The sequence below is a fragment of the Choloepus didactylus genome, chromosome 16 (assembly GCF_015220235.1).
Source record: "Choloepus didactylus isolate mChoDid1 chromosome 16, mChoDid1.pri, whole genome shotgun sequence".
In the NCBI taxonomy this organism is placed as follows: Eukaryota; Metazoa; Chordata; class Mammalia; order Pilosa; family Megalonychidae; genus Choloepus; species Choloepus didactylus.
Window position 1 is genome coordinate 75,515,149 of NC_051322.1, and position 13,371 is coordinate 75,528,519.

The window sequence follows — 13,371 nt, forward strand, 5'->3', positions numbered from 1 at the left end:
CACTTAAGAGTCACCCAAGAGAACCTATTTTATGGCTTAGATTTGGCCTCTCTCTAAGTCAACTTGGCAGGTGGATGTGCTGATGACTTTTTGGAGTCTGTCCCAGTCATGTAAGTGGCTGCTTGACTAGCTCTCAAAATGGAAGAGGGGGTGGGGTACTGGGTTATCTGTTCTGCCCAAATCTAACCTCCCCAGAATCCCATACAAAAGCAAAGATATCATTCTGTAACCAAGCTTAACTGTTAGGATTGTTATACATCTTTCTGTCCATATATATGTATGTATGTGTGTGCATGTACATATATGTTTAGGGGTCTTTTTGGTGTTAGAATGCTCAGAGACATTTAATGAAATACGTACACTGATATAAATGTACAAAAGTGCAATAGCTGGGTATATTTCAAATGAAAAAGAAAGCTGTGTTGTGTGTGCATATATATATATATGTTCAGATACACACACACATATATGTGTGTGTATATATAATGTGCTTATGTATATTGCTTGCTTGTTTATTTTTAAAGGAGAAGCATGATAGTCAATAAATTGATGAAGTCACACATATAGATCATTAAATAAAGGGTGTTTCTCTTTATTCAGTTTTTTTTTTTTGTGTGTGTGTGTGTGTGTGTATTCAATTATACCAGCAGGAAAATTAAAACTTGATCTTATGGATCAATTCACACTCATTATTATACTAATCCATAAAATTAAAAAAAAAGTGCTCAAATTGTTAAACATTTGGTTTCTCATATGTAACTGCACTGTTCCACAAGATTTGAATTAATTTCCTTTATATTCACAAAACCCTATAACATGCATACTCTTGTCATCCTCATTTTGTAGATGAAGAATCACAGGAAAGAAAAGGTAACATATATAAACTCACTAATAGGTGACAAAGCCAGGAAGAAACCCACTCACTCTGGATCCAATGTAACAGCTCTTTAGTTCTCCACTGTGATTTTACAACTGCAATTGCCAGTTCTCAGATGGAGTAGGCTGGTACTGGTAAATTAATTTTCATGTGACTAATGGATATTTTCTCTGCTGCTTTCCAAAAGTCTTATTTAATTTGGGCATTTGAAGGGCAGTGGGATAATTATGCTTGTCCTACCTTAGGGAAAACAGGGGACATTTCATTTTCTCTGATGACAGTGTTGGTAGCATTGTAAATGGGACCAAACTTCTATAGCAGAGAGTGTAATGTTGCATTTAACCCATTAATTCTTTGGCAATCTATGGCCCTGACAGCAAAGGAAGATGAATCTCAGGATTCTTTTCTATGCAGCACTTCCGTTTACATAGATAGATTTCCTTTAATATCTTAGCAAGAATATAAAAGGTAAGTTAGTCTACATCTGGTATTTGTGAAAAAATTGGATTTAGTTTTAATCCATAAAAATTACAATTGCATGGTAGGCATGGTGATAATGTTATTATCAAAATTGATTCAACATTATCAGCAATGCTTTTGCAGTAGAATAAAACCTAATATTACACATTAATGAATTCTAATCTCTGAGTCAGTATGAATATAAGTGAAATTAAGCAGACTTTAATAACATTTTATATTTACTGCATGTGTCTGATGCCATACATTCTTCAGAGATTCTTCAATGATGAGAGAAGAAACATTATCTCAAACAATATTTTAATTAGAAACAATAGATTGTTATTACATAGCCATTGAATATATTTTAAAATAGACAGTTTTAAAGATTTAATATTAATTATTTCATTAATTTCCCTCTGTGTATTCTAATTAGAAATATTTTTTAAAGTTTTACATATAATGAGTTTGACTTTATTAATTAAAAAATTTGCTTAAAATGATACAGTCAAGTGGCAAAATGTTATGTAAAAATAGATCCTTCACACATAGTATTTAAGCCTATGTGAATGGATATTTGACAGATTATTGTGCATAAGGCTTAAAATTGAACAAGGTATCCAGTTGAAATAATGATGGATGGACGTTAGATCCCTTCCTTCATATTCTCAGTTCCTCCTAGTTTCTTCAAAAGAAAAAAAATTACTCCTCAGATTATAACATACTTTGTTTTAATAAGCAGTAAATATTATTACATATCAATATACATATGTTAAAAATTATCTTTTCACCAACTTATGGAACAGTATATGAAATATGTGTGAAAATCTCTTGAACATGTTAAGGAAACATTTTACATTAATATCAAAACCACAGTGCATGGTTATATCTACCTCCTTTCATTTGTATTTGTGATTCAGCTTGCATTGACAAAAAGAAATTGTTCATTTCCTTATATCTTGCCACTTCAGAGAATCATACATGAAGTTATGTGTTGACAAAATAGAAAGATAGCAAATTAAATGTAATCCAAACTCCAAAATTCTTATTAACTCTCAAATGTCTCTTTATGGTTCTGTAAAACTAAAAGGTGATTAAAGGTGTAGCAAGAAAGCCTCATAATAATTAACTATTTTTATTCCTTTTATCTAAGTTTATGTCTGAATTTTTCCCACTGACACCTGTGGCACTGATTTAGAATGCCTGAGTCTAATTACATATATATCAATTCTATAACTCAATTATATTTAGGGAAAGCAAAATAAATTTACTCACAAGAATCTAGCTGCTTTGTGTTTCTGTTTTTCTAGTTTTCTCATTGAACTATTTCAAGTCTCTCTGTCCTTTTCTTTGTGACCCACTTCATGCAATTTCCCAAACACCAATAGTTAATTAAGACAGAGCATAAAAACAAAAGAAAAGTGAATCTTGAATCAAGGATATTTTTTCCTGAATTGAATTGATTTGTTTGAAGGAAATGATTTACCACATTAAATTTGTATTCAATTTCAAACAAATAACTGCAAACTATAACTTTGAAAGAAACATCATGCATATTGCTATTTTAAATACTACACATTTTACATTATATTGTGTTTACTTTAGAGTACTTTTATATGAATTGATAAAACCCAATTTTAACGTAAAAATTGCATTGTTGAACTAAATCCAAAACTAATGTTTTTTTTTTGCAATGAAGAGCAGATCAGTTATTTTGTACTTTTCTCCATATTTGAGAACTAGGATCTAATATACAGTTTTACTCACTTGAAGTAAACATAGCTAATGTAATGCAGTATTTTTATAACCCAATTGACTCATTTATTAAGGGATCAATATGAATTATATGGAATTAAATGGAATTTATTTGGGCATCATAATAGACATTCTTCCAATAATAAGAGGCAGGTCACTATAGACTGTGTCAACAAGTGACTCACCTGAATATACTGTTCCAGGAGAGAAGATAGTCTTCTCCAGTGTTCAGTGAAATTTATTTTTTCATGTTGTAATAAATTTTGTGTTTTTTATGACCAAATTTTTGAGGAATATCTTGAACAATATAAGTTTTTTTTTTTTTTTTACTTTAGCAAAATTAACTAATAAACCCACTTCAGTCTTATTTCCATAAAATATCATATGAGTCAGTTGAGGTTAAATCCACTTATCCCCCCTTCAAACTATATTAGGAATTAAGAAAGAGAAAATGAGGAGATAGATCAATCAGACCACTGGACCTGACTTTGTACTACTGAGGATACTTCACCATGTTAACAACCCAAATCTTCTCTTCCCTTTCATCTTCTTTGTGGTTCTTGTGACCCATTTTTGGCAATACAATGATGATGATTCTCATTTGGTTGGACACTCAAATACATACACTTAAGTAGTTCCTACTCAGCCAACTTTCCCTTATGGACCTCTTGTACAGCATCACTATTGTTCCCAAAGTTGCTGATTTCCTGTCTGGGAAAAATACCATTTCCTTTATTAACCATAGAATTCAGCTTATCTTCTTAATGATGCTTGGTGGTGCAGAGTGCCTTCTCCTGGCCATCAAGGCTTATGGCTGCTATGTGGATATATGCCTCCCTCCCCATTACCCAGATCTCATGTGTCATAGAGTCTGTGCCTTCATGGTGACTAACACATGACTGGGTGCTCTGCTAAATACCTTGGTACATGTCATTTATACTCTGAATCTCCATTACTATGCTTCCTGGGAAAACTATCATTTCTTTTGTGAGACCCCAGCTCTCCTGAAACTTGTTTGTGCTGATCTATCTCTTTATGAAACTGGGCTTCTTCTGAATGGTGTTGTGTTCTTCTTCATTCCAGTATCTACCATTATGACCTCATACAGTCAGATACTCTACTGTTTTGAGACGAAGATAAAACTTAGGGAAGAGAAAGTCTTTAGCAACCTGTTCTTCTCATGTGATTATAGTGTCTCTCACCTATGGAACAGGCATCAGCAAATACTTTCTCCCTAAAGCCTATCATACTGCTGAGCAGGATGAAGTAGTATCTGTCTTCTATGCTATCCTCACTCCCATGCTCAAACCCCTCATCTGCAGTATTCAAAGCAAAGAGGTAGTTGGAGACCTCAGGAAATTGCTGGGAAGATAATTTTCCTTAATATATTCATGTCAATGGGTATGAGACCGGAAAGGGCAAAACTCATATACAGAATGAATTTATTAAAACAGATAAAAGTAACATACAATACAAAACTACTTCTTTTCTGTAAGCAATCCATGAACATATTCCTTCAAATTATTCTTGGTAAAATGATAATGTAAAATAATCAATCTTTCCTGCTAAACCTCATTTGAGTATCAGAAATTTAAGCAGAATGCTTCATGTCAGAAAACATTCCAAATTTGCAGTTGCTGGCAAACAATAGGGAGCACAAATATCTTTTCATACTAGACAAGAGGAAATATGTGAAACCTAGGAAATATTGACTCATGCTGAACGTTACACTTATTCTTCTTAAAAAGCAGTATTAGAAAATTGTGCCATCATTTAAATAAACATGAAAAATAAATTGCTCATCAATTAAGTTTTGAAATTCTGAAGGTAACATTTAATTCTGAATGTATCATTCTAGTGTGGCCCCCAAACATACATTTTTCTTCTGTTTTCACCATGTTAATTTGGTGAAATTAAACTTTAATTTGGTGAAAATTAAACTTTTCACTTTTTGGTGAAAAAATTAAACTTTTCACTTTTTGGTGAAATTAAACTTTTCACTTTTTGGTGAAATTAAACTTTTTAATTAAAGTTTTTAATTAATTTGTTTGCTTGTTCTTAAACTATTTAATAAGGTTCACCTAGTCAATTTCAGATATCTACCCCATCAGCATATTGATCTAATTAAATATCCTTTCATTCACTTGTCAGGTCTTTTCCAATATGTATGTATAATGTATATGAAGATGCACTCAGATGGATATGTATATGTGTATATATGCAAATATATAGGCATACATGAACACACCAACTTTTTATGGAATTTTTTTCCACATAAATATTCAAAAGTAAAAACAATGGATTTGGGATACAATTACTTTTTCTGGACATGTATTTTCCTAGTAAATGTTATGATTCATGAATATTTATGATATAAAATTACATTTTACTAAAAGCATGTATGTTTATGTATGACTGTTCAAACCCAGGTAACAAAACAATTTAAGATATAAGAAGTATATTATAGATTTCTTATAATTTTTAGGTTATAATGGATCTCACCAGAGTTACAATAAATATTTACTTATTAGTAAATCATTGAAATTGGAGCCTTTTCTTATGTGCATGTTCCCCAATGCATTTCTCATTGTGATCTTTTTCTGAATGATTTTTATTGCAGAATTAGTTCTGTTTTTCAGCTTTTCTTATAATTTGACCAATTTATTTTCCTGTATTGTAAATAAAAATCACCAATTTTATCATAATTTAATGTTATCATCTGTTATATGTCTCATTGTATGCAACTTTCAATTTTTAATTTTGATTATAAGCAGGTCTCACCACTCCACATTATTTGTTTTATAAATATACTTTTTCTGTATAGTGCTTCATCTTTTCCTCTTAAAATTAACTTACAATTATATGTTCAGCTGTTTTTAAGGTATGCAATTTCTATGTCTAATATTCATCTATTTTATTTTGCAGCATATATTTAATAAACAATGAATTACCTCTAATTAGCAAAAGATAAATTTTTTGGATTTTCCTGGCTCATAAGAGTAATAAGAAGGAAAAACAAGTATAGAAATTAAGCTTAGCAATATGAACTGTTTCTAATTTTTGTTTTATAATATTTTTCCAATATTTAGTATTGCTTACCCTTCTTATATGATTTAACAAACATATCACATGGCTCTTTAAATATGTGATAATTTTCCCTATGGGAATTTTGTGGAGCAGTGATCCCTTAATGAATATCTCCATTAGGAGAAGGTTTTTAATACATATGATGTAAAACAAATTGAAATATGTGTAAAAAATATCTGCAAAAAATGTTTCTTTGCATCACACCACCAGCACTTTAGTTATTTCATTATTTCACTCTCCTCACATTCAACAAATAGTGAATATTTTTAAATTATAGTAGAATTCAAGTAGGAGTAGCCCTATATTACATAAATGGATGTGGATAAATCACCACAATTCTTTCTTTCACCTCATAGACAAATTTTTAATGTTTTTTTATGAGATATCTGGATTCTCTAATTAAGTGCAATGAAACAGACTCATTAGGTACATTTGAACAAATGACACCTTGCTCCTGTATCTCTACTTACTATACCCAAATTTATTCAGAAACTGCCTCTCCTCCCTTTCCATCATGTCACCTTTGGCATCAGTAACAGAATCTTAATCTAGAGTAACATGCATAAACATGTTACCTAGGACTTGCCAACAATTTACTACTAGAGTCTAACCACAATTGCTGATCTAGGAATGGGCTTTTATATGTATGGATGATTTGTTTCCTCCCTGAGATATTTTGTTTTAAACACTTTGGCAAATCAGGGATAGCACATGTCTCTTCCAAGGGAAGTATTCAACTTGTCAATGATTTTTGTTAGCGCTCAAATTGATTGTGAACACATTGAATGAATATATAAAAGTAACAATTGACACATAAAAACATAAATTTCTACTAGAAAATTCTTAGATCTTCAAAAAGGAGCTTATATCTACCCATGGATCTATCACATGGAGATGAGATGATCTCTATTCTTTACCCAGGAGAGATTTCCAAATATACACCACCCTCCTCAACTGCCCCACATCTATATTATCCAGGAATCTATGGTCACTAAGTTTACCTAGCTTCACTATTTAATATATTGTGCTGGTTTGGATATACTATGTCCCCCTGAAAAGCCATATTCTTTAATGCAATCTTGTTGGGGCAGACTGATCAGTCTCTGGATTAGGGTGGAAGATTTTATTTAATTATTTCCATGGAGGTGTTGCCATACAGTTCAATGTGTGTCTTGATTAATTCACTGGAGTATTTAAGAGAAAAGCTTGGAGCCAGCACAGACACAGATGCTTGCTGAGCTTGGAGATGCTTGGGGATGCTTAGTGATGCTTAGAGATGCAGACAGAAAGATATTTGATGATGCTAAGCTAGGAGATGAAGCCCAGAATTTGCCCTGGAGAAGCTAAGAGTGGATCATAGATGCTTAGAAATGTTCTGGGAGAAAGAAGCAAAGATACACAGAGCTGAGAGAGAGGAGCAAAGACAGAAGCCCAGAGACATTTTAGAGAAAGCCAATTGAAACACAACCTAGGAGCAAAGGAGCAGCTGTCACCAGCCATGTGTCTTCCCAGCTGACAGAGATGTTCTGGATGCCATTATATGTTCTTCAGTAAAGGTATTCTTTTGTTGATGCCTTAGTATGGACAAGTTTATGGCCTTAGAACTGTAAATATGTAACATATTAAATCTCTTTTATGAAGACAAATCTATTTCTTGTATTTTGTATAACAGTAGGTTTAGGAAACTGGAACACATAGTAATAATAACTTCTCTATATCTTGAGAATAATTCATTAACTTTAACTGCTGAGTTCTAACATATCAATGATTGTAATATTGATACCTGCTATTTGTTCAATTTTTTCCTCAGTAAGATATGTTCAAATCCTAATCCACAGTATCATGAATATAATCCTGTTTAAAACTAGGATCTTTGAAGGTATTATTTGAAACATAATGCCGAGTGAAAAAAAAAAGCCCAGAAGACTATATATGTCTGATACCATTTTTATAAAATAAGAAACAAGCAAAACTAAACAATATACAGTTTATTTGAATTTAGATCAAATTTATTAGGAATGTTTTAGTTCTTGGTTTGGGTAACAAGTCCATGGATTACCAATCAATAATTATGGGTTATAGCATGTGTATATTATATATCATATATTCTTTTGTATGTATCAAATATTGTAAAGGAAAATGACAAAAAAATTGCTTTCATGAAAGGAATCAACCCTGATGAGCCATCTTACCTCTAGCCTACCTTCCTTTTCTTCCTTCACTGTGGGCACTTTCACCCTCCAAAAAGATTTCTTACCAAGTTCCCCAATATCAAAACCTCAAAACTACAACCACCTACATCAGTCCCCTACACAATCACAGCAGAAAAAAGTAATTTTATAATAAAAATAGCATTATGTTTATGTTTCTAATTGAGATGATCTCCAGGGAAACAATACTGGAGAGTGAATGACAGTTGAAAAAATAAGTCTATTACCAAATGGAGTTTGAAGAAAGCATAAGAGTCATTGGCTGAGAGTCCAGTCAATGGACTACATCTATTAGTAAGTTCCAGAATACTGTAGACATTCAAGTGAGGTTTCTCAGGGCAGAAGTATGCTGCGAAACAGAATTAAATGTTCTTCATTTGAGATTCTTTCCTCCTGTGATAATTATGTAAAATCCCATAAATCTCTACAATGCATATGAAGTATTTCCTTCCTTACCCAATCCCCCAAAAATTATTCTAAAGAAAGTTAGAAAGAAATAGGAAAAATAAGAAGAAAATCCTAATTTATTTTATAGTCTATATGTCTGAGGCAAGAGAGAATTTTAGGATGGCTGAGCCGGAGGTCCTTAAGGATGTATTGTGTACATCAGGAAATGGAAGTCCTGCCCCCAGGATTTGGTTTCCCGACCCCCCCCATCCAGTGTGATTTCCACTGGATCCCTCAGCCTCTTCTCCCAGAGCCAAGTTGGAATGCACACAGCTCCTCCTGCAGGGCTTTCCCAGTCTTCCCACCCAGAACTGAAATGCAGATGGATTTTTATCCCCAGCAGTGCATGGTCAACTCCCCCCACTCCCAGTTTGCCCTCTTCTCCTCTTTGGGATCAAGCAGGAGGAAGAACCACTGCCAGACAAAGCACACCAGTGACCCCACATCCTATAATGGTCCCCAGAGGTGGGCAACCTCCTGTGAACAGGAGTCACAGGGAAGAACAGGATTCTTGAGGAATCAAGCAGAATTTCCAGATGCCAGGGTTTCTCACTATTACACATAACGGCTGACTATCTAAACTTTGAGCTTTACTTAGAATAGTAAAATTTCCCCAGCAAGTACAGATAACATACGTTTATGTGCATACACCCATAGGTCCACACACAGGCTCTTTTACACCTGTCTTCACCCTCTTCAACAGATCTGCATTCATGCACGCATGTGCAAAACATCAGGCCACCATTACTTAAAATACTGTATGAAGACAATAGTGGAAAGAGAAACAAATCAGCCATCAGAAGTCCATGTAAGTGAATTTATGTTAATAATTTTGACTCTCTCACTCTCCATTTATCTTTAGAACTGAATGACCATACCTGCCCCCACATTCTTATGAAGAATTTTATAAGGAGGTAAGTTACTCAACACAGATTAAGCTGATGTAGGAAAACTTCTGAGAAAAATGCTGTGCTTTCAAGGCGCCAACTGCTCTTTTATTGTTCTTGTTCTCATAGCCAAGACCAACATCTGCATTTGTGTCTGTTAGATGAACATGGAATCAAAGAGCTTTCTCACCACCACCCTCACCCATCTCTGCTCACAGTCCTCCTGATGAATGCACCAACTCATGAGGTTGTTGTACAGATTAAAGGAGTTGGTACAATTAAAACACTTACAACAGTGTCGGTTTATTGGAAGAATTCAGTAGGAGTCATCTTTTGGCACACAGTAAAATATAAGCACCACGAGAGCAAGGGTTCTTGTCTGTTTTGGTTTTTTTTTTTTTTTTTTCCTAAGTTACCTTCAACCCCAAGAACAATAACTGGTAAGTGCTCAGTGAACATTTATGGAGTGAATGAATGAATCTTATAGACAACCAGGGCTTTGGGAGACAGTGAAGAGACAGAAGAGGGAATAGGAAGAGAAAAAGGAACAGAAGATATTTAAGAAAACCAGAGGTAGCAGCTGCCACTGAAAAACAAACTTTGATATAAGACTTTATATAGTCTGATAGGTCCTTACACAACCTTTTGAACAAATATTGTTACTGTCTCCACTTGTAAATGTGGAAACTGAAGCCCAGTGAAGTTAAATATTCCATGAATGGCAAAGCCAGTTGTCTAACCCAGTTCTTCTAATTCCATCCTGCACAAACCTGGCTCCTTCCAACAGCAAAATGGAAGACAGCAAATGGGGGTGAAATGGGGTCCATGCCCTGCTGGAGAGAGAGGAAATGACACTGGTGGAAGAGGGCTGACAACTTGCTCTCCTGGGCTCTGCCCCCCATCAGGGCAGGTCACCATCAATCCTTAGTCCTTGGTAAAAGTCTGGTCAGTTTTGCTCTGTGTCCACTCACTAGCTCTTTGCTAAGGGTTCTGAGGTGGCAGGAGCCCTGAGAGCAGACTTAGGGCACCTGGGTTCCAGTCCCCACCCTGATGGGGACTTACTGTGTGACTTTGGGTGAATCCCCTAGCCTCTCCACATTTACACACTCGTCTGCCTTCTGGGAGCATGAAGTGAAGGGATAAGACCTAAATTGCTTTCAATATCATTTCAAAGAAGGAATTTCATCATGCTCTGTGTTGGCCACCATAAAAATACCATCTCATTTAATGTAGTGAATTATCCATTGTATGGAAGAGACACCTGGACTTCAAAGAGATTCCCTCATTCACGTGCTCTCACAGGTCTCCTGAAAGAGAGAACAAGTGTGACAGATGTTGAGTGTCACTCTAAGAGCCTCCCTGACTATAATCTCTTTGAGGACAAATATTACATCTTACTTTTATTTATATTCCCAGGACCACATGCACTGCAGAACTCAATACATTTTAATGAATAAAGGATTGAATGAACATGTGGGATGGTTGTTACGAAAAGAGTTGGAGGACAGTTTTCATTATACACATCATACTGGAGATTTAAAACCTATTAAATGCTAAAAGATGGAAAGTCTCACAATTTCCTGGCTCAACAGAGACTCCTTGGAATATCATTTCTCTCCTAAGTGCCTCCTGACCCTGAACAGTCTCCTCATGGCATTTTTCACCTCACTGTTCCTCAGCGTGTAGATTAGAGGGTTCAGCAAGGGTGGCATCACAATGTTGAAGAGGATAACAAGTTTGTCAGCAGCCAGGGTGGTGGAGGGACGGATATACATGTACATGGGAGGCACAAGGACCAAAAGGACAGTGATGATGTGTGAGCCACACGTAGACAGAGCCCTGTGCCGGCTCTTGGATGACCAGCTTCTCAGGTTCAGTAGGATGACCATGTAGGAGATGATGAGGACAAGGAAGGAGACCAAAGAGATCATGCCACTATTGGCCACCACAATGAGCCCCACCACATAGGTGTCCACACAGGCCAGCTTCAGCAGGGGGTGCACGTCACAGAAGAAGTTGTCTATCTCATTGGGCCCACAAAAGGGCAGCTGGACCATGAGGAGCATCTGCAGGATGGAATGCAGGAAGCCAGCCACCCAGGAAGCTTCCACCAGTAGAGCACATTTCCGCTGATCCATGATGGTTGTGTAGTGCAGGGGCTTGCAGATGGCCACATAGCGATCATAGGCCATGGCTGTGAGGAGGAAGATCTCTGTGCCACGAAAGAAGTGTGCAAAGAAGAGCTGGGCCATGCAGCCTTTGAATGAGATGGTCTTGTGCTCCACCAAAGTGTCAGTGATCATCTTGGGTGTGGTAGCAGATGGATAGCCCACATCTGCAAAAGACAGATGGCTGAGGAAGAAATACATGGGAGCACTCAGGGTCTTGCTGGCATTGATGGTGAAGATGACCAGAAGGTTCCCCAGGACAGTGAGACCATGGAAGAGGGAAAATAGCACAAAGCATGCATCTGCATCTCCCGGCTCTGGAAAAGGCCAAACAGAACAAACTCAGTTACGTTGTTCTTGGTGCCCATGGATTCTCTGCCCAGAGCACTGAGAAAGTGGTTGGCTCTGCAAGAATGCAAATTATATGATATAAAAAAGTTTCCCAAATCCAGGGAGTCAAACACATGGTACTTAGGTCACAGCTGTGCCATATATTAACTGTGAACTTTGACCAATCAATGAACTTTTCAGGACTTCAGTTTCTAAATTAAAAAAAGTTAAGGATTCCTTTAAATTTCTCTGTGTCCCCATCACACCTGGTATACCAGGTACATTTCATCATGATGCTTATGATATTGTTCTGTCATTGTTTATTTACATGTCTACTCTCCCCACTGTGCTGTGGTTGCTTGAAGTCAAGGCCCCTGACTTCTAGTGCTGACCTAATGCTAGTTCAATGTCTGGTACACAGTATGCATTCAGTAAACCTCTGTAGGATACAGAATGAATAAAAACCTGTCCTGTCTATCTCAACATGTCCAAAACTGAACTTCAATCTTCCCCCAAAACATATTCTTCTGGCAGGCTTCTATCTCAGCTGATGGCATCTCTGACCTTAGGTTGCTCAGCCTAAAAATCTTGGAGTCATGCTTGATTCCTCTTCCTTGCACATCTCTTTCTTGCATATCTAATCCACTAAGTAATCCTTTTGTCTTTACCTTCAAAATGTAGCCAGAACCTAACTATTGCTCACCCCCTCTACAGCTACCACCCTGGCCTGAGCCACAGTCACCTCTCACTTGCTTCCTAACCACTCTCCCTATTCACCTTTACTGCACACCCACCCTCAGTCTCTTCTCATCACAGCAGCTAGAGTGCTCTTTCCCAGCCCCACAAGAGTTTCTCAATCCATTCAGTTTGAAAATCAGAGTCTTCACCATGACATCTGGGCCCCACATTATCTGGTCCCTATTGAATCTCTAACCTTGTCTTCTCCCATCCCCCACCTTGTTCACTGTTTCACAAGCACGCTGGCCCCTTTAATATTCACCAAACACCTGAAGCACCCCAGAATGTTCAACTTTGCACCCCTTGTTCCTTCTGCCTGGAATATTCTTCCCCTGGATACCTATTGGTTAATTCCCTCACCTCCCTAAAATTTGTGCAAATATCATTTTCTCAATAAGGCTATTTTGACTACCCTA

The 13,371-nt window shown here is 36.2% G+C and overlaps 1 protein-coding gene across 1 annotated transcript; it reads right to left on the reverse strand.

Annotated features, from left to right (window-relative positions):
* Positions 1 to 11,326: 11,326 nt before the first annotated feature.
* On the reverse strand, positions 11,327 to 12,255 carry LOC119511467 (olfactory receptor 4S1-like). The gene is given in 2 exon segments (XM_037805900.1): positions 11,327 to 12,189; positions 12,192 to 12,255. Coding segments are annotated over 2 exon segments (927 nt in total).
* Between the last annotated feature and the right edge of the window lie 1,116 nt (positions 12,256 to 13,371).